The sequence below is a fragment of the Archocentrus centrarchus genome, chromosome 20, assembly GCF_007364275.1.
Source record: "Archocentrus centrarchus isolate MPI-CPG fArcCen1 chromosome 20, fArcCen1, whole genome shotgun sequence".
NCBI classification, from domain to species: Eukaryota; Metazoa; Chordata; class Actinopteri; order Cichliformes; family Cichlidae; genus Archocentrus; species Archocentrus centrarchus.
Genome location: NC_044365.1, coordinates 11,370,533 through 11,395,522, shown reverse-complemented (window position 1 = coordinate 11,395,522; position 24,990 = coordinate 11,370,533). Strand labels below are relative to the sequence as shown.

Genomic DNA, 24,990 nt, shown 5'->3' with positions numbered 1-24,990 from the left:
CTTTTTCAGACAAGAGCCGCTGCTGAGGATCAATGTTAAGAGACAGGGTTACACACACTGGAGACCTTTCAAAATACGTTAAGTATTTCAAGCTTTAAATTCTTTCCTGATCACAGTGCATTCAACAGCGGGAAGAACTATGACTAATTCAATCCCCAATTGTGGAGATAGAGTGGAACACTAATGCAGAGATTTTCCAGCAAGTCTGGCACAAAAAAAAGAAAAGAAAGGGAGGGTGCAAGTGACCGAGCCCTTTATAGATGGAGGTGCATTGAGGTTCTGCAATGATGCTGAAGGTCTCTGGTTAATTTCCACTGCTAAACCAAATTTAACAATGTCCCCTAGGGATACATTTCCAAATGGAGCTCTTGGAAACGGAGGCAGAGAGTCCCGTGATTCTTTAATGCCAGTACAGTGAAGGACAAAGTAACACTCATGTACATACAGAGAACATCTTGAGAAAAACCTGAAGTCCTGCACATTTTCTGTCTGTTTTTCAGCTTTTGAATTTGCAGCCTACAAAAACACACCAGCAAAAAAACAAAGGAAAGTGGTATACATTAATCAAGCAAGTCCTGTGACATATTATAGCCGCTATTGGGTAAAGAAGCACGAATGACTGAGGGCATAAAGGCAAGACAAATGCATCTTTCTTACTAAATCAGACTGATTTGAGTACAAGAGAGGCTGTCAATTCAACATATAAATTTGCCCAGACTATCTTTAAAAGCTCCAGGTGAGCCCATGATATCTTCAGGCAGTTCTTGGACCATGAGGGAGCCATAAATACACTATATGGCACCATGAACCTCATTTTCCATATTTTGTGTCTTGCTCCTTTGCTCCATGTCCTATTAAGATTGGCTTTGTATCATCTAGACCTTCTGGTTTCACTTTGAGACATTTTTTTTCCAAAGTAATACAAATTTGGGGTCAACCAAAGTGACCTGGAATAATGGATGTGGGATCACTCCAGAGATTTTCCTTGATTACAATACAGACATTTGAATGATAGAATTGGGATTGGTGGACCTGTAGCTCTCTCCTTGTTTTAATTGTCCCTCCAGTGTGTTTCCTTCTTCCTTCCCCTGTCCTTATCATAACCTTGCATTTGGCTCCATCTATCATTATCTAGCCCCTTTTAGCTCCTTTCAGAGTGCTTGTTTGTGGACACTGTGCATGATCTGGTAACTACAGGCTGCAGTCGACCATTGAACTTTAATGAAAATATTTGGAAGGTAGCCTACACCTACATACAGAGTCAAACGGTGCAAGTAAGGGGATATATTTTGGAGTCAAGTGAGGCTTTCAAGCTGCAAACAAGCACCTGGCTTGTGTCATGAGAATATTTTCTAGCAACAAATGACAAGTGGAATCATAAAAGTTTTTTTTTTTTGTTTTATAAATGAACAATCACTACCATGCCAAAGCCACAACTTTTAAATGAAAGCATACACTGAGCTGAAAAATGTAAGTATTACATGAATATGAAGAGATTGTTTTGATTTACTGAAGCTCCCTTCACTCCAAAGCAACTTGCAGTATGAGTGGAACTGTGATACGGTATAGGTTTATAGGTCTACCTTCTGCAGCCAATCAAGATAAGCCAGGTCTTATTTATAGAGGGTATGGGGCTTAAATAAGTCTTAGAGGGCTATCACAGCAGTAAATAGTTACCAAGCCACGAGGTGGTGCCTCCACCATGTGCACTGTTGCATTGGAGTAGAGAGTGGAGAACTAGAATAAAGCAGAGTAGAAATCTCTATTCCTATCAATACGTAGGAGCCCATGCTTTTTTTTCCTCTGACAACCACCCTGATCGTTAAATAGCATGCTATTCCCACCTACTTGTTTACTTAGACACTGCAGGGTACCCTTCAACAGATTATTCACTGGTGTGCTGGTTTTGCCTGGTCAGAAACAGATAATGCAAGCAGCTGATTTTGTACAGACATTACAGAGTGGGCCATAAAACTTGGAGGGATCTAAAGCTTAATCCAGTTATTCATTCTGTCTGGTACTCAGGGAATTTGGTCAAAAATTGGCTCATTAATCAAAAGTAGATGAAACCCACATCGATATTGCTGTTTAACGAAGGAGCAAGGGCCAAGTGTATTAGCAAGTAACAGAAGCAGAATTTATGGGAAATGACCGACCACAAAATGAGGAATCTCAAAGCCCATCTTAAGGTCTGCTGACAGAAACTTGGTCTTAAAGGAAAGCCCCACCTGATGCAGGTGGAAATTAAATATCGTATTATATTTCCTGTGGCTTTTTGCGGAGCTGAAACTTGGCAGTAAAACAGTGAGTGTAGTGAAATTTATAGAAAGGACACTTGAGTAACCCCCTTTAATTAAAGAGTCAGACTGTCTGTAGCATTTTAGTTCTGCTAGCCACACACCCAAGCACTCGCGTTTCATGTCAATTCTGATGCTGAACCGATGAAAAGTGCAAAATGAGGCTAACTTGTGAGCCTCGAGCACTGCTGAAAGATATTAGACAATATTTCTTCCATCTCTGTAACATAATCGGATTAGGAGGGATGTGAGATGTCCCGAATGTCTGGTGAGTACAGGTGAGGAGAGACAGAAAGAGCACATGTCTGGTTTAAGTCTTCCTGTTGGTCTGAATTGTCTAATTCTTTCCATCTCTGACACCTCCTCCTCTGGACCTTCTCTCTCCTTCCAAACAGAGTGACCAGTAACTAGTTATAATTACCCAGGTGAGGCATAAGTGTTTCCATATTAGTGTCCTGAGTTGGGGAGCCTGTCAGATTAATGTGGTGTGTGTTTTCTCTCTGCTGTTTAGCCTTTCCCAAGTATCTCCTCCACAACCTTCCATAAGCCTGTGGAGGAGATACAAACTCAAGATGAAGGTGGAATCTGTGGAGATTTGGTGGTGGAGTTTTAGGACGAGGACAATTAAGGTTTTATTAATGGTGTGCCCCTGACATTAGCCATATATACATGAATGCTGACTGCTGGTCTCTGAGTAAGATGAGATGGTTGTTCTGTACTTCTGTGTGTTTCAAAGTTTCCCTGTCTGTACATTTGGCTCAGTAGATGACAGGCTGGCTCACGTCTCAGTTAAATCTCTCAGTTAGAGACAGAAGTGGAGCAGTTATTACATATATTTACTGAATATTAGAGACTGGAATGGTGAGTTACAGTACAAAACCTCCATCTCAGGGGGGTGGGGGGGACTCAAGTTCCTTTTTCAATAGCAGAAGGTAGAGAAAGAGATCAACCTGAGATTTCAGAGATTCCAAGTGAATATATGATTATGGCAGACAGACAGAATGTGTTACATTCAATACTTCAGTCTGTCTGCTAGCATGTAAAGATATCAAGTGTGCTCATCTTCTCCCCAGTCTTCTCCCCAGTCTCTGTAGTTATCTGGTTTAACAGGCAGTAACCAAACCACAGACCCCTTCCCCACAGTTAAATGAAATATGAGTTCATCAGTATATGGACTAAAGGACACATGATTTCCAAAAAAAACACTGTTAGAAATAACCAGCTAGTTGAAGCAATGGTACCATAGTTATTAAACAAAAAAATATGAAACTACTAAGCAAAACTTAAGTATAAACAAAAGAGATGTTTTTCTTTGTTTTACCTTAACAAGCGAGTGGAGGCTTCTCTCTCCAAACATATCCTGAAGGAAGGTGTTGTCCTCAGAGCACTTGACATGTGGCTGCAGCTGGGATGGCAGGGCCGCCAGCAACTCATACAGACCTGCAGAAGGAAAGGGGAAGAGGAAGCAGAGTGTCAGCGTGGCAGTGGGAGGTATGAGTGGATGCCTGCACAGTCACACACAAAAACACACAGGCATGGACCCTAATGTCTGTAACATCAAAAGACAAGTGCTGTACACGTGTACGCACCCAAACACACACAGAGTCAGACAGAGAACAGATGCATATGTAAAAAAACACAGAGTCCTATACTAGTGTCCTTAGGAGGGATGTATCACACACAGATTAGATGTCTTTGTAATCAATAGATGCTCTTTCGCATACAAAAATAAAAACCACGCGGTTGAAAGTTCTACAAGCTGTCTAACAGACGATGTTTGCTTGTCACTGGAAACAAAAGAAAACATAAAGGCAATAAAGCATTTCCCCCTGGTCTCTACTTCCTGCTTTTGTTACTGCCTTTCCTGTTGTTTGAGGAACACTTCTGTCCCTGATTAGAAACAACTCCAAAAACACCATGTCAGGCAACTAAGATCCCACTTTGTTTTGATTAGTTGAAAATTTTAATATAAAACTTTTACTAAAACAGATGGCACACATGCCTCGGGAGACTTTCCGTGCACACATCTTCACTGCCTGTTTCTGGACTGTGTGTTTGCTACACAGAAAGAAGGCGTGTTCAGGATTAATTGTCTGTGTAGATCTTCTGATGGGTAAGTTGTCAAGATGTTTTCTGGAAGTAGAACTAAACTGTTCTGAAATAACCCTTTAAAGAACTGAATCTGAAGTAAGTGAAAGGAACAGGCTTGACAGCAGACCAAGTGATGTCATCAGTGCAAATGACAGCAGATTTTTTTGTGGCTCACAGGTCATCACCATCGCATGTGCAAGGTTTGGGTTTGTTGGTTACAGTGTGATGCAGGCTTCATGGAACAGCAGACCCATAGCTGAATCTGAATCACCTCAGAACAACACATGCTGAAATCCACAAGGCCTGTCAGGGTTTTAGTATCCCAGCTTTGAAAAGGAAAGAATATTTCAAATTCAGTTTAAAGAGAACCAGACTGGGGAGCTGATCATTTCAAGATTAAGCAGAGAGCAGGTGGAGCACTCAAGAAGGAGAGAGCACAAAACCAGTGAGTGAGTGGGGTTACATCCAAACACAACAGAGACTCGGAGTGCAGATGATGGAGAGTGGTAGCAGATACTTGTTTGCTGCTCACTCCTGGTCCTCAGCATGGCTGTGATCCACTAAACTAGGTCAGATCCATACAGAATCCAGTCAAGCTGGATTATGTGCATCAAAGATCCCTTTACTAATTCTCCAGAAAAGGCCCCCCAGATTATACTCCACAAATACAACCACGCAACACAACTTTTAACTAACACTGATCATGTGAAACTCTAAACACATTCATGGCAAAGCCATCAAAACAAAGACAAGCGGTTTGGCTACCTCTCTGAGAATGTCTTTCATCAGAGGACGGGGCAAAAGACAGGAAAGAGAGGGGAAAAAAAACAAACTCACCACAGACGTGAGTGGAGCTGAAAATGACTGATTGAAAACACTGGCTGACATCTCCCTCTGAAATGTGTGGAATGCTACTAAGCCAGAGCTGGCAGATGTCTATAACATAACACTGTAGACATACAAGGATGGGTGCTGTATACATATTAAGGAAAATACAAGTTGAAATATAAACATTTCTAATCTAATGTATCTGCAATTTACAGATGCTTAAATATTTTAAGGGTTAGTATTTTTCAAGTCATCAACTTTATATTAATCTTTATACAAACAAATGCTTGGCTTTTGGCCAAGCAAGCAAGGAGTGGAAATAACTGGTTTCTTCATGGTTTGTCTTAAGTCTGATTTTAGGGTCAGGTCAGGCTAACCTTACATCTCCCCAGTATGGATAATGCTCCTCCTTATTTGAATGTTGTCAGTTACTGTCTGTGTTTATTCTCTGCTCTCTTTCATTTGCTGCCTCTTTCATTTTGAACATTAGTTCCTCTTGTGGTTTTCACTTTTACTTCCCATCTTTGAACCCACTACCCCAAACCTCTCATTATTGATCTCCTGTGCCTTGTTATCCCTCTCTCTGTATATTAAGCATGCAGTTTCTCCATTAGTCTTTATCAGGTCATTGCTGTAACTATCATGTTCCTGTATTTTTAAGTCACCTGCTCATCATTCAGCTCTTTATGTAATTTTTACAAAAAGTCAAGCATTTCAGCAGCTCTAGGAGATGCTGGACTGACATTTTAGACAGTGCTCTCCACCATCATCATAAAAACAGACAATATGGCAATATTTTCTGAAGAACAGTGTTCATCCTTCCAGTGGTGGGAGGCTGTGGTGGTCCAATACCCTGCCAGCGATGCATTCACATAAAGCACAGTTGCCTTATGCTATACCTGAGCACACCTTCCTCCCCATGCCCTAACTGGCCTACACTTTAGTTTGTCTCAGCATCTCAACTCTTCTCTTTTATGCTCAGTTTCACACTCATCATGCAGATCTTTGCAGAGTTTCATTATTTTTGTGGTTTAATTAGGGCGATTTTCACTATTCTCTCACATGCCTTACAGATGAGTTAATTACATATTTACACAGTGACATAACATAGTAATAAGAAGGAATTAGTAGAATCTTCTAAGAAAGCCTCAGCAGGAGGAGAAGTTATTCAGTGGAGAAATTTTATTCTACACCAGTAGTCACTGCTTCATATTTTTTAACATGTTGCTTCCTTATTACATTTTAATACTGTATTCTTAAGTCATAACTGATCTAAAAAATGGACATCAATGAAATGTTTGCTTTTCCTTCCACAGCATAAATTCGACAGATTTTTCTATCATCCTCACAGATCTTCAGCTCCTAAATCAGCAGCTTTATTATGATACCAGGAGTAATACTACCGGTATTCTGTGCAAACACTGGTAGAACGCCAGGTACTCCCTGTGCCAGGCTAACCACAAGTATTTGTGACTTCACCCAACCTGGAGATCAGTAACACAACATTCATCCATAAAGTTCATTAGGTTTCACCTGCACACACAACTTCGCAGGACCATCAAAGGGGGAAAGCAGAAGAGATGGGCCGGAGGAATCTTTACGTGGTTTATTTGGAAACCTGAACCCTTGCCAATAATTGCCCAAAATGACTATAATCGTAATTGATGGTCTGGTTTTCTACTCTGCCCGTACAAATTTCCAGAACAACGAGGCCTTCGGTAACTCTGTTAAAAGTCTTTATGTATTTTAACATCATTTTGCTCTGTGTTGTTAAACTGTAAATTCACAGCGGTATGCGTTTTATTTAGCTGGACACAAAATGGAGTGAAAATAGACTTTGGTTTATTTTCCAACCACAGTTTTACTTGGTCCACTCGAGTCAAGAAAAAGTACCCTGAAGCACATGAAGAGTAATTCTTTTCTACCTTAAACTTAAATTTGGGCTCCCCTTAAAGTGGTGGGCACACCACCAGGCTATACTGACATTTAAATAAAGATATATTCATATTCATTCAATCAGCTGGGGTTAGACTTGTATTCATACTGCACTGTTGAGAAACATAATAGCATGAATCAAATAAGTCCTTTTGCAATTTCTTCTAGAAGACACATTCTAGGCGTGCATTTTACTGGTGGTAGTGGTGTTGCTGATTGTGTTCCTGGCCCAAGGGTCTTTTACCTGGCTCGTGGCCGGCTCCGGTGGCCAGGGCAGGCATGTCTCCTGCCGGCTGCTTCCCGCTTCCCCTCAGGCTGTGGAAAATGGCAGTGGGGCGTCAAAGTTAAGGAGCTCCTCAACAGCAATCTCCACGGAGCAGCTGAATCTGAGGACAGGCTTTATGCCATAGATCCCTGCAAGAGAACAAGATTTTTGAGCCTACTTGTTAAGTGGCAGAATGGATGTATATGTTTGAGTGTGTGTTAAGAAATGGCATTGGCATCTGTAACCATGGACATGAATATCTACCATAGCAGCAAAAACATATATTTTTCTATGCGACCATTGATAATGTACCATTGATAATGTTGCAAACACATATCGTGTCAGAATTTGCCAAACCTTAGCAGTACCAGCAGTGGCTCTGAACATGTCCATGAGGTCACTTTTTCTAAAGTGACCTCAAGAAATTTGCACAAAGTCCCTGAGTCCAGCTAGAATTTTTGCATCCAGCACAAATGGTTTAACTGAAAAATGGGAGAATGGAAAACAATTAGGCTCTTTACAGCATGCAGTCATTACATGTCAGCTCCCATGTGCTGTGGCCCAATCAAACTGTAGTTCCTTTTGGTCCTTTTAACATTGGTCTCAAAATGCTCAAATTAAACTCAAGTAATGACGTAAGCTACATTATGTATCACACTCGTGTTGATAAGTGTTGGCTCCTTGGTGACACTGAGTCACAGTGTGCAGGATTTGACTCACTTGAACCACTTGAAACTAAGATAGCTGCACCATTTCAGCTCACTGGCTCCATCAATGGCTAGTTAGTGTCAGCCTCACACACTTTAAGTTTGAAAAGCTTTGTGTCCAAACAGTGAACTGGAACTTTATTACAAAAACATTTTCTGTAAATGAATTTCCCACTCAGCTCCCACAGTGACAGCTGTGTACAAAAACATGCAAAAGTCGAAACAAAAACCAAGACATCAGCCCATTTAGCAAAATAGTACCATGCCTGTCTGACATACTACAGCATGAACTCACCTCGGGGCCTAGCAGACCCCAGGTGGAGCCTTGTGGGAAAAACATCTAGACAATATAGTCCGGAAGATGCCTGAGAGAGCAACTAAGCAAGAGCATATCAGAAAAGGGGGTATTTTCTTCTGGATTGAGATGTACGAAATATGACGCATCCATCAAGCAGCACTTAAGAAAGAATCAATTTTCTAACATGAGGAGATCTGGGAGACAAATTCAAAATCCTGCTACTATGTCACGGCAGATTTGACAGTTCACAGTGTTTGTGCCGAACCATTGTGCAATGCATGAGCATTGCACAATGGTTTGGTACACACAAAAAAACCCTGCTTAAAACACGTGCTGAAACCCTTTTGTATACTTCAATAAAACAGATTACGAGGACCAGCAGGGAAGAGCAATGGTGCTTCAAGCTGTGACCACAAAATCTCTCCAGCAGGCCAATTTTGAACAGGGAACCAAACCTAACAGACACTGAGCTCATGCCAAGCGCAGTGACCCATGCTAACTCAGTTGTGTTTCAGAGAGAGGGCTACAGCAGAGTTTTGTCATAAACTTTGTGACTGGAATGACAAGGGATGAAGGAATGGTGGTGGTTGGGGGGAAAGGGTGATGAATAGTTTTAATGTATGCTGCCTTGTAAGATCAGTCTTTCACCTTTTGTTGTTTCTACTGGAGAATGACCACATAGTCCCTGATCTGAGGAAGGATTCATCTTTCATCAAGTTTTCTGAAGGCCAGGAAATATGTCGCAGAGCTGGAACACCTGGGACTTTTTACAAGGCCCAAAAGGATCATAATATAGGCTTTAAAAAGAATTCTCCACTGTTAGAGTAACTGTGTCTTGGGGGGAGTAAAGTGACACCTTACCACGTGGACAACAGTCAAGCTACCCTATATTGCCAAAATTATTCATTTGTCTTCCTTCACACACATATGAACTTGAGTGACATACCATTCTTAATCCATAGAGTTTAATATGTCAGCCCACCCTTTGCAGCTATAACAGCTTCAACTCTTCTTGGAAGGCTTTACACAAGGTTTAGGAGTGTTTTTATGGAAATTTTGACCATTCTTCCAGAAGCACATTTGTGAGGTTGCGAGAAGGCCTGGCTCACAGTCTGTGCTCTAATGAAGGCCAGTCAAGTTTCTCCACACCAAACTCACTCCTGAAAAACAACCCCACACCATCAACCACCACCCATCCCCCACCAAACTTTACACTTGGCACAATTCAGTCAGACAAGTACCATTCTCCTGGCAACTGCCAAACCCAGACTCATCTATCAATTTGCCAGACAGAGAAGTGTGATTCGTCACTCCAGAGAACATGTCTCCACTTTGCTTTACACCACTGCATCCGACACTTTGCATTGCTCTTGGTGATGTGAGGCTTGGATGCAGCTGCTCGGCCATGGAAACTCATTCCATGAAGCTCTCTAAGCACTGTTCTTGAGCTAATCTGAAGGCCACGTGAAGTTTGGAGATCTGTAGCGACTGACTGAGAAAGTTGGCGACCTCTGTGCACTTTGCAGCTCAGCATCCACTGACCCCACTCTGTGATTTTACGTGGCCTACCACTTCATGGCTGAGTTGCTGTTGTTCCCAATCACTTCCACTTGGTTATAATACCACTAACAGCTGACTATGGAATATTTAGTAATATATATATAATATATTTAGTAATATTTAGCACTGCACGGGTGGCATCCTATCACGGTACCACGCTGGAAGTCACTGAGCTCCTGAGAGCGACCCATTCTTTCACAAATGTTTGTAGAAGCAGTCTGCATGCCTAGGCGCTTGGTTTATACACCTGTGGCCATGGAAGTGACTGGAACACCTGAATTCAATGATTTAGATGGGTGAGTGAATACTTCTGGCAATATAGTGTATGCTTAATTGCAATGAGCTGTTCCTCCCTGTATCCATAAAGCTTGACATCTTCAAGTGGTTCTGCCACCATCTAGTGGGAACCTTTGTAACTGCAGGGAGTATTCGGACCGAAAACCCAGCTGGGACACAACCTGAAGCACCTCTTATCAACAAAACACCTGTATGTGTGTAAGTCAGGAGACTGCCTGCACATGCTTTGCTTTGTTCAGTGTGTGAAACCTTAGGTCCATCTGATATTTAAAGAGAAAACACGGGGTGTTGGATGGATAGGAGGAAGAACGGAAAGGAGTAGACTCTCAGCTGGATGTTGATGAAGTTAGAGAGAGAAACAGTCAGGAGGTAAATGACTGACAGAGAAAAACACTTTAATGCCTGCCACCTCTAAGTGCCTATCAAGACGTAAAACGTCTGTTTCAGGTTTAAAACTACAAGTCAGTTTTATTATTTAATCTTTTGGTCCTTCTCTTCTTTTTCTAGAAATAGGATAGTGGAAGATTGCTGCTCAAAGCAAATATCAAGAAGACAACAAGAACCTCGTCAGGTAAAGAAACAAGGAGAAAATCGTCATACTCTGAAAGCTTTCACGGGGTTCACTGGGAGGAATGGTTCTGCATTCATGATGTCTCCATCTGGGCCTGACAGGAAGAGCAACAAAAGGACACAGGAGAGGTCAACTTTGCCATTTAGTGCCACTGAAACCTCCCCAGGCACTCATTGGGATGTTCTTCCCACATCAAGTCACAGGCAGGCCAGCTACTGGCACTGGATTTTACTGGGCCACCATGAATGACACTCATCTCCACAGCATGGCTAACCACCATCCAAAACCAGCCCTGTCACACCTGCTCTGGTTACACCTCAATGGAGCAGTTAGCTCCCAAGCTATCCAGCAGCTCCAGTGTCTGTTGATTAGCTTCAACCTGATGGGTTTATCTACGCTGGTCCTTAGTGATATGACAAAATCTATTCAGCAGCCTTTGCAACACGTGCTCATTTTACCAATACCGCTCTGTCAGTTTCAACATTGTCGCCTTAGGCTTGAAATGATCTTTGGTCATATGAAAGAGATCAGTGTTTACTGTCCAGTGTGCTGCTGCTTTTGTTTTCATGAATCCCTCTGATCTTAACAAAACCAAAAAACTTACTTGTCTTTAGTTTTTCACATGATTTGAGTGATAATTACTTTTGATTTTTGTTTTTTTTTTACTCAAAATACCTCTATTTTACAAGCACTGCTGCAGCTTCCATTCTCTCATCCTAAATACATAATGGAATATAAGTTCATTTTTTCTACAGAACCCTTTAAATTTAGATTTAAGAAATTCATCTTGTGGTATATGAATAAAATTAATCTGTCTATGGATCACAAATCTGATGAAAATATTTAATGTTAGCTTTCAGCTTTGATACTCAATCCTACTGAATCTTTTCAAAATTTATCAAGGGATAAAACTCTTAGCTCTTTGAGTTTAACGCAATCATCAGTGACCCCAACCCTCAGTCATAACCATAAATCCAACCTTGAGCAATCAGAAAATTTATTTTTGTTTTCATTTAATTGTCCTCATAAGTCTTAGCAAAAAAAAACCCAAAAGATAAAAAACATGTGATCCACCTAGTAAAAAGAGGACTAATGCTCCGTCTGTCAACTTGGTTCTAATGCTCCAAAACTGTCCGTGACTCATGAGAAACACATTTTGATTATGTAACTTTGCAATGCAACAAACAGCAATCAAGATGGAGGATATCTAGTCACAAGCACATCCAGGATGAGAAAACAAAGGCACAGGAAGAGTATCACAATCTAGTCAATTACTGATTTTGGCAATATTTCCAAATGGGATTAAACCTTCTTGGCTCTACTACCTCCACAGCTCTGGCAGCTGAGGACTAACAGCAAACCCAATCAATCTGTATTTAATGTCTTTTCCTTCTATTCCTAATCTTTCGGTGCAAAAAAGGAGCTACCTGAATGTATAAATGAAGCAGCAACATATTGTATCTACCTCCAACTATCATCTACATCCAGTCTAGGAGTCCCGCCTTTACATCTTACATCTAGGAGTCCTTTACATCTTAATACACTGCCTACCACTGATAGTTCCGCTCCCTTGCAGCATCCAAGCCCACAGACTTGCTGAGTTATTAAATTTGTAGTTTAATCAACAGCTGCATGTTGAAGGTCACATCATGTTTGCATGCTCTTGTGCGTTCCCACAAAGATCAGCAGACAGCACACAATCTTCCAGTCCATCAAAGAGGTTTCCAAATATTTATCCTGTGATGATGTTTAAAAAGAGGGAGGCTCTGTTACAGCTTAAGAGACTGAAGATGAGATATGTACAACATTGTGGGTTTAAAAGGAATAATAAAGCTGTACTTTTTTATGGAAAGCTACATTTGTTTTACTTCAAGCCCCATTGGCGAGCTTCAGTTTGGGGTGTTGTTTTCGGGGTGGCTGTGAAGAAAGAAATCAATTTGTATTTCAGCTACTCTACATCATACTGGCTTGTAGCAACCACAAAGTGCAAAGTCAGACAGACAGAAGTAGATAGAGTTACAGGCGCATGCACACAAGCGTACATGACACAGTTGTAAGAGCATAATTGCAGTGTTACCAGCTGTGGTAAAGGCGAACATTCATTTACACACAGTGGAACTCCATTGCAATGGGCTGTGCATGATTGCAGTGTATTAAAGCGTGGTCATTGGGAATTTTCATCCACATGACATTTTGAAATGGAAAGAAAGAAATTCAAAAATCCTCCTGATGGCAGCCCTTGGCCTTTTTCTGGTTCTTCTGTGGAAAAACACATTGTTGAATAATGTCTTTCTCCTGCCTCGCTGCAGCGCTGCCAAAGTGTCACCACGTCGATTCCTATTAAGCGTGAGGCGCGTGGCGTTGGCGGGACAAGGTTGTGTTTTCTGGAGTGTGCCATGCGTCTTCTCTTTAATAGCCGTAAGCTTTATGAGGGATTGGGGCTGCTTAAAATAAGACTTGGCGGTACCTGGCATGCTATGTGTTCCTGGAATGACTGACTGCTGTGGAGGAGGAGGAGAAGAAGCAGTAATAGAAGAACTGTATGCATCTAAAGAGCATATGGAAACAGATTAGGGGAGCAAATGTGGAATATCAATGTAAACCCAAGTTGAAGTACAGTTCGTATCAGCAAGGGAGGCTTTATCCAGTGTGAGAGGTTAATGGGAAAATGGGAAAAGTGAGCTCTCATCTCTCGGGATCAGGTGGGATCAGCACTCGGCCACACACACACACACACATGCACACACACACACACACACACACACACACACACACACACAGGGTTAAGGTCAACCTGTCTTTCCAGACAGCCTAGATATCAGCCGCCTCAACACACGCACACGTGAGTGCGTGTGTGTGTGTGTATTTACACTAATATGGTGAGTATGTAGTATGAGAATGCCAAAAAAATCAACATATGAGTCTCTACTGTTCTGCATATTTCCTCTAGAATACTACAGTGAATGCCTGGTAAAGGTTTTGCAACTGGACTCCAAATTTTCACACTTCTTGTGGAATTTCTACTTAATGAAAGCCCATAATAACAGGGTTACTTTATCAATCAGTATTAACTGTATTATGTAGAAAGTGACATAAATGTAAAAGAAGAAACAAAGTCTCAAAGCCACTTTATCGACACAAAATTCCTTTGACCACAGAAACCCCCATGAGCTGAGAATTAATACACGTCCAGTGCAAAAACAGGTTGAAGTAAACCAGCCAAAATCTGTTCTAAGATGGCAAACATGTACAAGACTTAATAACAAACCAAGACAAATGACCAAAAGCTCTGTAGGGACTTACCAGATCACCTTCTTCCTGCAAAAGAAACATACACAGCAGCAGACACTCTGACGTGCACAAAAGCACTAGAGCTTCCCATACAGGAAGACACCCACCAGGTGTGTCAGCTCACCTAGACAGACCTGAAACTCGAGTTCCTCCTGCCTAAGGGTTGACTGTGCTCCACCCTCTTTCACTTCACACTACAATTCAATAGTAAACAGACAGAAAGGGTGTTACCCAGTGTGACCCTGGCATAAAAAAAGGATTTTTCCATGACATTCTGAGAAACTGGAAGTAGTTTTCATTCACAACTGTTTGTGTTAGCACACGTAGACATGTTTATTAGTATACTATAGAAACATACCAATCAAATCATATTTCCTTGGCTATTCTTCTATCATTCACTTACACTTCCATCAACACCGTCACTCTAAAAATGACCAGTGTAAATTGTTTTCAGAATGTGATGATAACAAATAACCACTAGATGGCATAGTCAGCTCACAAAAACTCTTCAGTGCTCCAACACTGATGACGAAAAACTACCTTGGAGAATAGCAGACAGCTTGTGTGTGTGTGTGTGTGTGTGTGTGTGTGTGTGTGTGTGTGTGTGTGTGTGTGTGTGTGTGTGTGTGTGTGTGTGTGTGTGTGTGTGTGCGTGCGTGCGTGCGCGCGCGCATTTGTCTTTGTCCCCATCATGACCTCATGACCTCAGATGTGCCTCAGGGTGCCAGTAAGTACAGGCATCAGTAATCTCATCCACTGCCTACCAGGCAGGGCCCCATTATTCCTAATGTCAAGGAGGGGCCAGAGAGGAGACTGTTTTGTTCTTGATGCTTATTTAGTTAAGCTGGCACACAAAGATAGAAACTTATAACATCTATTAATAAATTAGATCACAATGCATTTTGAGAAAAAACATTGCAGTGTTTCAATACACAAGACCTATCACCGATGGAGATATCCTCCTGCCAGTAATGAAAATATAAAACTAATTTGGAAGTCTGGATAACATTACAACCCCAGTTCATAACAGAGAACCCTTCAGCAGACATCTATTACTTTCAGCAAAACTATTTTGCCCTAATTTGGAAGCCTGATATCCTCCATGTTTTTTACGCTCCTCTTCAGATAAATACAGCCAAAGTGTATAAAGGGTTCTAAACATCCAGGAATATGAAAATATCACGTTGCACATCTTTGAAGAGTAAAGAACAGATATGCCAAATCTCATAGCTCAACTCCTTGTGGTTTTGGAGTCTATAGACCAGAAGTAGGTAAACAGGTACAGTAAAAACCTCATGGACAGACAACCAGACGCACGGACAGACAGACTTCATGACAACAATATCCTCCCACTTTACAGTTACACAGTGTAATTTAGCAACATCACCTTACATTATAAAGCCCCTTGAGGCAGCTAAAATAAGAATAATGTGTTACTTAAGGCACAAATTATTTTTGGCACAAAATAATTATATACAAAATATAATATATAAATAAAGTATCAAATACTGTTATACTGGTTAAACTGGCAGGGCTGCTGTGTTTGAACTTCAGGTGGTTGAACAGATTGGTCGTGTTGCCGGCTGGTGCAGATACCTCCATGTAGCAAATCTTTAAATGTGTTAATTACGCGCAGTCATGTCCCTGTGCTTTTTGGTGGTGCTAGCCGACAGAAACTAATAAAATGCCGGGACTTTGTCCCTCCTGGGTCCTCGCTCTTTGTGGCCAGTTTTTTCAGGTGCAAACATATTTGTTGCTCTAGTTTTCCCACTTCTTTGTTCATTCCCTCACGTCCATTCCGATTCAACAACCTCCCTCCAGGAATTTGCTGACATTTGTGAGTCTTTATATTGATTATTATTCCTTATATTGAGACAATGATTGTCCTTCTCTCACTGATAAATTCAAAACTGCAGCGTAAAAGTAGCTGGAAATGCACGGGAGGAATCAAACATGCTGAACAGGCCAATCACAATCGTTGTGGGCTGCGCTGACCCAACGTGTAGTTACATTTCTCATGAGGTGCACATCAGGTCCCGGTGGGTAATTAACAGTAATTAACACATAATGCACTCATTAAAAATGAAAATATCCATCTGTTTCACATGCTCCAGTGTACTGTCAGCTATTTCCTTGTCTTAATACCTCCTCCCCCTCCACCTCTTTGTCCTCCTCCCATCACTCCCCTCTGGTTCCCATGCAGACACAGCAGCTCTTTGTCTGTCTCTGACCCATTAACAGGGAGAGGAGGCCACGGTCACTATCAGTTGCCAATGACACATTTCGCTTTCTCTCTCACACACACACATCTACTGTGTACAAGGTTAAACCTGTTATTGACCAATTATATTGATCCTAGACGTCACACGGAGAACAGCAAGACAGAGGATGGCTGGAGGGGATATGGTGGCGCAGAAAAGAGAACAGAGGAGTAAAACACACTTTATTAAATCAGAAAATATCACTGATTTGAGTACTTTACTTAAGCCTCGCAGGACTCAAAGTCCCTGAATGAAATTGTATTTATTTATAGTTAGGGAGAGGCTAATGCCTGAATCTTCTTCACAGACACACGCACACACAGACCCACCCACACATACATGTACTATGAAATTTCAATTTCCACAGACATTCATTAAATGAGCAACTAAAAATGCACCTACAGTGAGAGGCACAAAGAAAGAACAGCAGGTAGCCATAAGCCTCTCTAATCTGTATGTCCTTCCAAATGCCAGTGTTGCTGGGTAACCTACATCCTCACCAGATATTACTGGACTGAAGTGCTCTACCTGGAGTGCACTGGCAGGGGGGGGGGGGGGGGGGGGGGGGGGGGGGGGGTGGGGGGGGGGGGGGGGTTGAGGGAGACACACAGATAGGAAGAAAGAGAGAGAGAGAGAGAGACATACGGTTTGACAGATGGACAGACAGACAGATGGGATGAAACAGATAAGATAGCAGGAATACAGCCCCCAGAGAGGCCAGTAGGGTAAAGTCAGGTTTGTACCCATTTCCTGTGTGTTCACACATGCAGCCCACCTGCTGTGAGTGTTTACAGGATGAGATAGCAGAGCAGCAGTGGAAAGTGGAAGCGAGGCCATTAACAAATGCATAATTAATATATGTAGAGCGCAACAAAAGAGAGGAACAGTGAGGGGAATGTAAAAGAATGGCAGGCAGATAAAGTTAGATAAATGAAAAAGTGTAGAATTCACTCATCACTCATCCCCATCAGTCCAGCTGAATGCCACGCCCCTAACTGCAATCTAATGCTGTTTGCCCCATTTTGGCCAAAAAATAGCTCTTACCCATCACTGCCGCTAAAAATAATCTCTCATAATATCAGTGAGCATTAGTGGAAAAGTTCTAGCCTTGATGCATGGAACTGGTCATGACAAAGGCAACTTCAGAGCAAAGCCACGTTTTACATGAGTCAGTACTATCACTACGGATACATTTACAGCCATACTGGTACTGGTACTGTAAGGCTGCACAAAACCCAATGTACAGCTGATCTCTGATTTATTAATCCCTTTGGGAGGATTCTGTCAGGGAAATTAAAGTTCCATTCACAGTTTTACATTATAGGCTCACAAACAAGCACAACAGTAGTCAGAAATAAACAAGCAAATGAATAAATAAATAATAAACAAAGATGCAAGAAAACAACGAAGACAAAAGGAAGACATAAAATGTCTAACAGATGATGTGGTATTGCACTTTGATATTGCACACTGCAATAGAGTAGTGGGGGCAGAGAATCTCCTTGGTAAATCCCACACTTGATGGTGACTTGTGCAATTGTCTTGACGTTGGCCTCTAGTCTTGTTCTCCACATTCTCACTGAGTTCCTGATGAAGGCTCTTAGGGTCCTACCAGTGTCTACCAGTAACTGGTATTTTGTTCCTCTGGTATCTCTGCCAATTGTGCCTGCTCATCTTAGCTGCTATGACAGGAGTTTCCAAGCCGTGCTGAGGCAGGTTTTTGGTCAGCAGTTGGATTGGACTGGTCCCTTATGGGGATACTCGGGGATCAGGACTGCCCAGCCTCATTGTTTCTGAGATAAAATTACTGTTTTTAATCAATGTAGTCTGGTGGAGGGCAGCTACTTTACTTCCTTATCAAAAAGAGGTCTCTGACAGCAGGTAAAGTGATGAAAATATAGTTTTAAATATAGCGTACACCTAAACCAATACAGATTTTTGATGTTTGATCAAAACAGTTTTGCAAACCAAAAGCTGCTACTTCTGACTGAGAAACTACATTGCATGCCAAGTGGCCTACATTTAAATTATCTGTAAACATTTTTATACATTCTGTATTTGTGACATCTTACATATAGCTTTTGTAAAAAATTCAGATATATAGATAAACATACATGCAGTTTGGCAACGAGCACTAATGTTCTCATGTGAGGAGTTCATGCGCTGTATTAAATTGTATGTCAACCAAATTTTAGAAGCACTGAGAGCTCAACACACTCAGTAGTTCCAGCAGGAAAAAACAGAAGGAATGAGTCTGAAGTCTAAAAACTGTATGCAATGTTTAAGCGTGTATGGCTGGAGTAAAATCCAAGACAGTTTGTGATCTTAGTAGACAGATGGATGGATTAAAACTGCAGCTGATGGCAGCCAGAGCCAGTGCTGGTAAGGTTATGTCACTGCAGTAACAAATACTACTGCCATCCTGAGATGAAAGATAAACACTTAAGTGATGGTTTGAGAGATGAGCTCTTAACACTGGCAACTCAAGGTGAAAGTCATAAACCATGAGTCCCTCTGCGCAGGTAGACATTTACCTGCTTCTGCTTGTAGATTACAAAACTCCCATGAAACTGTGAAAGCTCAATCTAAAAATAGGGCTTTTTCTTCATTAATCCCCAGAGAGGGGGATTTTTGGAAATGCTGCCTTTTAACTTGAGAGTACAAAAATATCCTGAGCTTTGCAGACTCAAAATGCAACTGTAACAGGATCATTTTTCCATTTTGGGCTGGTTTAGTAACTCCAGTTTGTCATGAGACTCTGGTGTCATTCTCTTGAAGATGCAGCAATATAGCATATGCTGTCCTGATGCTAAATGTTTGTGTGAAGCGATTCCTTATTAAAGTGTTAACAAACATTTCATTCTTTTATAAAACATGATTACACTAAAACCAACTTTTTTGATGGCTCTGATCTTGTGATTCACCAGCATAATGTTGATCAGCTGCCATGTTTAAACACCACTGAGACTTTCTCTTATCCTGTTGTGCTTTCACTAGTTATCTACCTCATTAATACGGCCAAAGGAGCCACGCCCACCTCTCACATTATCACAGGTGCTGTGAAGTTGAAGGCAAGAATAGAAGCTGGCATGCCAAGGGAAAAACTAACTGGACTTTCATGTTTTGGCTCAGAAGATATACAACTGAAGCAATCCTTCCTGCGAAGCATCACTTGTAGCGACTGATAATCTGGAGGCTAAGCTGCTTATGATAGAAAACAAACATTACTAGATGCCACCCAGCTGGTGCTGTAGCAAGATTTTGGTCATAAACTGGGCCCCAGAGTGAAAAGCACATGACCTAATGTCCACTCACATCAGGACAGAGACTTGATTCCTTCTCGCTTGATTAGGAAAGAGAAGTGTTTGAATTACGAAGTGTAATCAGAGCACTGCTTTACTGCAAGCAAACAAAGCTATTCAAGAAAAAATAATCAAAATACATCAGAGGGGATGGGAAAGAATGTAACCATGTGACCACATTACTGGCTTACAGTCACAAAACAAAAACAATGAACAGAATCCTTAAAACAGGAAGAAATGCATTTTAATCACACGCTAACAGCAATTTTTACTAAAAGCTGTTATTATCTCAACTTTTTAAAAAAATCTATGTAGGGGGGCACCATGCCACCCACTGGAGCCACGTCCTCCGATGAGCCTCCATCGTTTGGTTATGGTCTTGCCTGCTCCATGACACAAACACAGGTGTAAATCAGCCGGGGTGACAGCCCTACTATCCACACAGTTCCTAACTGCCAAGGGAAGTCCAAACCACTGAGAAACCTCAATGCTGCCAAAGCCTAAATTCCACTCCTCCGTGTCACACAGAAGTTATTCGAGGTTTAAAGGATGTCAGGTCAGTAGTAATAAAAAGCAGTAAGAAAGTTTTCTTAAACGCCAGCACTGGCTCAGGGAGACAAAACAGGGCCAGCACTGCCACTGTGAAGCATTTGGTGAGGAATGTTTCTCAGAGCAGATAAAAATACACTGTTTGCAGCAGCTTAGCTGTCCAGAGGAGGCAGGAACTGTGAACTGATGTTTTAACAATTCTGTTGCATTTTAGTCAGAAGTATGAGTCAGTGTTGTAACTGAAAGCAAAGGCCTCATAAGACCAGATGACTAAGGCCAGGTCACATTAACATTTAAAGCTGCACGGTTAAAATTTTAATGGTGTGACCAAAAGTAGTGGATTTGTTCTAAAACTGCACAAATTTGAAACATGAACTTCAAAAGTACTGCAACCAATGCCTCATTCATTCAACATTAACAGCTTCTGGGAATTCATTTGAAAAGGTAGGGTGTACCTGAGCTTCCAGAGAAAGTTCCCAGACTGATTTCTCCCTCTTAATTACAACTTCAACAATGTTTACAACTCAAGAGCTTAGGAAAACCCCTGTAGAGAGAGAGAGAGAGAGTTAGCGTGCCCTTTGCAGCCATTCATTTAAATGTAATAGTGTGCAACCATAAACCATAGTAATTTCGTCAACAGTTATATGAACTCACTTGCCACTTGTAAACAGATTTTGTAATGGGTTAATTTTGTTAACTTTCTGGTTGGGCGGTGAGGTCACATTCACACCTAGTTTAGACCAAATAAACCAGTGACTCTTAAACCTTTTTCTGCCATGCTCCACTTCAGAAGAAGAAAGCTCACATCCACATGATACAGTTTATATCAATCACTGCATTATCAAACTCTTTTTATTTTCCCCACATAATGCATCAGGAGTGTGACAAGCACTAAACTAAATGTATATTAACATGAATGTTTCTGTGTCTTGCTGGTGCACACCCACCATAACTGAGTCCACCAGAATTCAGTTCCAGTCAGATAACAGTATGTAATCTGACCCCTTTCTACACTTCTAAAAAACAGAATTTCATGTTTGTATGTCAGCACATCATTTGTGCTATCCTTACATTGTTTATGAGAAAGTACAGGGAAAGTCCCTGCATTAGGAAGCAAGCACTTTTTCAATTATGCTTGTTGTTCTCGATATCTTATTATCCTGCATACATCAAAATAGTCAAACGTTTTGCTTCCTGGCAACAGTGAAATAATAACCTAATTTTTAAATGCCACTGGAATTGCAAGGAGACAAATAAATCCGGCCTCAATCGAAACCAGCCTTGAGTTATCCCAATGCGTTTTCTCACAAACACAGGGTTAAAAGTCAGAAAACACACCTTTCTCTTCTCTGTCACCCTGAGATGTAGTTGTTACCACCAGTGCCTCCTGTTTCTCACTTGTCTGCTCACCCCCTCTATGAGCCCTTTCAGAGTAATGAAGCAAGGCCTCAAGATGACCCAGACCTAATCCTGATCATGAAGAAACAGCTGAGCCCACACTAAGCCTAATAATGCATAGGAGGCTACAGCACATGCAGTGTACAGAACCATTCACAGCAAAGACAATCACTTGGCAGATGCTGTTCCATCTTAAAAGAGGAAAACTGGAAAAACCTGACATCTCTTTCAAGAAAACCGCTGGCAGGAATGTACAGCACATTCAACTTTCAGTGAAGTAATCTGGCAATAATCAAGGACACCATATTATACAAAGTACTATAAAATCCTACTATCCGACTTTGAGAATACAGCAAGATTGAATATGGTGACTGTTTGCAATGAAGCATGGCTTGATCAGCTAAGCTCTGCTGTGTGTTTCATTGCCTCATCAGGTGAAACCCTACACTGTTCCCACAGTGAACAGTGGCACACGAGAACATCTGTTAAGCGTGTGTGCACCTGTGTCTAACAACATCATTATCAATTCACCATGAGAATGCATGATGAAAGACAACCTGGGAAAACCAGTCTACTGAGAGAACCGGAGCATCGCTGGTAAGCAAGAAGAGCTGTTGATTCATTTAGATGTGCAGGCTGCATACTGAAACACTTTGCCCTCACGTTGACCATTTAACAAAAAGTGCATACCAGTGCCTTTCTAACAGGGTATCCCACAATCTGGACACTTCCTACACTTGGTAGACCAAGGCTCTCAAAGCTGAATGATACAACAACAAATAAAGTATGGTGATTAAAAAAAAATCTGCTATATTCATCAATTTAAATGATTGGGTAACCATACTTACTATCTAGTTACTTTCACTATTTAACTGAGTCTTCAGGGTTGGGGGGGTAATGCTGTACTTAATCAATTCACAGCAATGGCACAGAAAGTGCTGTTTAGGTCTAAGTGAAACCAGCAGCATAGAAGCCAGAAAATTCATTTCAGGTGGTGTCATTTTTATTTATATAGTGCCAATTCAGAACAACAATCACCTCAAGGTGCTTTACATTGTAAAGTAGAGCCTCTACAATACGCACCGGATGCGGCAAGGTCATGTTCCAGCTCACACAAGCACCACTGTGCAGACCCTGTGCAGACTAAACACTCCTGAAACGTGAATCATGTTTGAGTGCCTCACCTATCAAATGTTTTCCTCTAATAATGCGTGAAGTTAAACCGTTTAATCTTATATTAGCAAAAATGTTGCCGCTTAGTCATGATGACTCAAAACCTAGTTAAGGCTGCAGTCTCAGGGTTGATTGTTAAGGACCGGTCCCAAACCGCGATTAAATGAATAAACTGTAATCTTCACTATGAGGAAAAGAACAAGAATCATCCCTTAGTGTTTGAGGTTGTTCAGCATCAACTTAAACGTTTATTTTCAAAACTTTACAAAGTCAAATGTAGCAAATAAATGCATCCAATAAGCTAAATTTGCTAAATCTACTGAATTGGTATTTATATGAGGATCATAGGGTTTCCCCTTTCCTCCTCTCTGGTCTTGCTTTGCTCTGAGTGCACCTCCTCTTTTTACTGCAAATGCACATTGCGTGTGGAGGAGAGCTGACAAGGTGAAGTGAAATACTATTAATGGAGTTAGTAATGTAAGTGCAGTGAAAGCTTCCAAACAAGTGTCACACCAAGCCAACTGAGAGTAAAAGTGAGTGAATGTGAGAGGGAGAGAGAGAGAGACAGAGAGAATGAGAAAGCATGGTCTCCATCTGAGCTTCTTGGTTGTATCAACTCACTAGACACAGTTTATGCTAAAATTAAAAACTACTGCAGACAGATGAATAAAAGCCATTGGTGTAGTTGGAATAAAATAGACTATATTGCCAAACATATTCACTCATGTGTCCAAATCATTGAATTCAGGTGTTCCAGTCCCTTCCAATGGCCACAGGTGTATAAAATCAAGCACCTAGGCATGCAGACTGCTTCTACAAACATTTGTGAAAGAATGGGTCGCTCTCAGGAGCTCAGTGAATTCCAGCGTGGCACCGTGATAGGATGGCACCTGTGCAACAAGTCCAGTTGTGAAATTTCCTCGCTACTAAATATTCCACAGTCAATTGATAGTGGTATTATAAAATAAGTAAAAGCGATTGGGAACAACAGCAACTCAGCCTTAAAGTGGTTGGCCACATAAAATCACAGAGCGGGGTCAGCAGATGCTGAGATGCATAGAGTGTAGAGGTCGCCAACTTTCTGCAGAGTCAATCACTACAGACCTCCAAACTTGGCACTCAGATTAGCTCAAGAACAGCATGTAGAGAGCTTCATGGAATGGCTTTCCATGGCTGAGCAGCTGCATGCTTTACATCATGAAGCACAATGCAAAGCGTCAGATATAGTGGTGTAAAGCAAACCTCCATGGGACACTAGAGCAGTGGAGATGTGTTCTCAGGAGTCACAAATCCCCCATCTGATGGATGAGTCTGGGTTTGGCAGTTGCCAGGAGAACGGTACTTGTCTGACTGCACTGTCAAGTGTAAAGTTTGTTGAAGGGGGGATTATGGTGTGGGGTTGTTTCCCAGCAGTTAGGCTCAGCCTCTTAGTTCCAGTGAAAGGAACTCTTAATGCTTCAGCATACCAAGATATTTTGGACAATTTCACACTCCCAACTTTGTGGGAACAGTTTGGGGATGGCCCCTTCTGTTCCAACATGCCTGCACACCAGTGCACAAAGCCAGGTCCATAAAGACATAGACATTTTTAGTGTGGAAGAACTTGACTGCCCTGCACAGAGTCCTGACCTCAACCCAACAGAACACTTCTGGAATGAATTACAGCAGAAACTGTGAACCAGGACTTCTCGTCCAACATCAGTTTCTGACCTCACAAATGTGATTCTAGAAGAATGGTCAAAAATTCCCATAAACACTCCTAAACCTTGTAGAAAGCCTTCCCAGAAGAGTTGAAGCTATTATAGCTGCAAAGGGTGGGCTGCCATCATATTAAACTCTATGGATTAAGAATGGGACATCACTCAATCAGTGTGACATGTGACAGGAGAAGTTGCTGGTGTGGGTGGATTTTGTTAAAATGTTTCCTCTAATGGTTTCATAAGAATGTTAGCATCCAGGCACAGTAGCGAGTACACCCCGAGTGAGCTGGATGTAAAATCTCTTCTCTCATCCCAACAACAACAAGTTTGTTTTAACAAGATTAAAATGGTTTAATATACTGCAAATCCTAGCCTTTTATGTCCATTTGTAATTCATTTAAATTGAAAAGGCTCACAGGTGTAGCACAATCCAGAGTCTGTGACAGATGTAGTTATCCTAGAGACAA

At 41.4% G+C, this 24,990-nt stretch overlaps 1 protein-coding gene across 3 annotated transcripts in view; it reads right to left on the bottom strand.

The window, feature by feature from the left end:
* mpp7a (MAGUK p55 scaffold protein 7a) overlaps positions 1-24,990 on the bottom strand; it is an 83,307-nt gene that overhangs the window by 40,678 nt on the left and 17,639 nt on the right. For 2 of the 3 annotated variants that reach the window (XM_030756467.1, XM_030756468.1), the window contains exons 2-4: positions 20,708-20,796; positions 7,396-7,565; positions 3,619-3,737 (exon numbers count right to left, since the gene is read on the bottom strand). In XM_030756467.1, coding sequence (XP_030612327.1) covers positions 3,619-3,737; positions 7,396-7,432 — 156 coding nt within the window. In that variant the 5' untranslated portion in view covers positions 7,433-7,565; positions 20,708-20,796. Of the gene's footprint in view, positions 1-3,618; positions 3,738-5,225; positions 5,283-7,395; positions 7,566-20,707; positions 20,797-24,990 lie in introns of all 3 variants that reach the window. The other variant, XM_030756466.1, reaches the window with a different exon arrangement.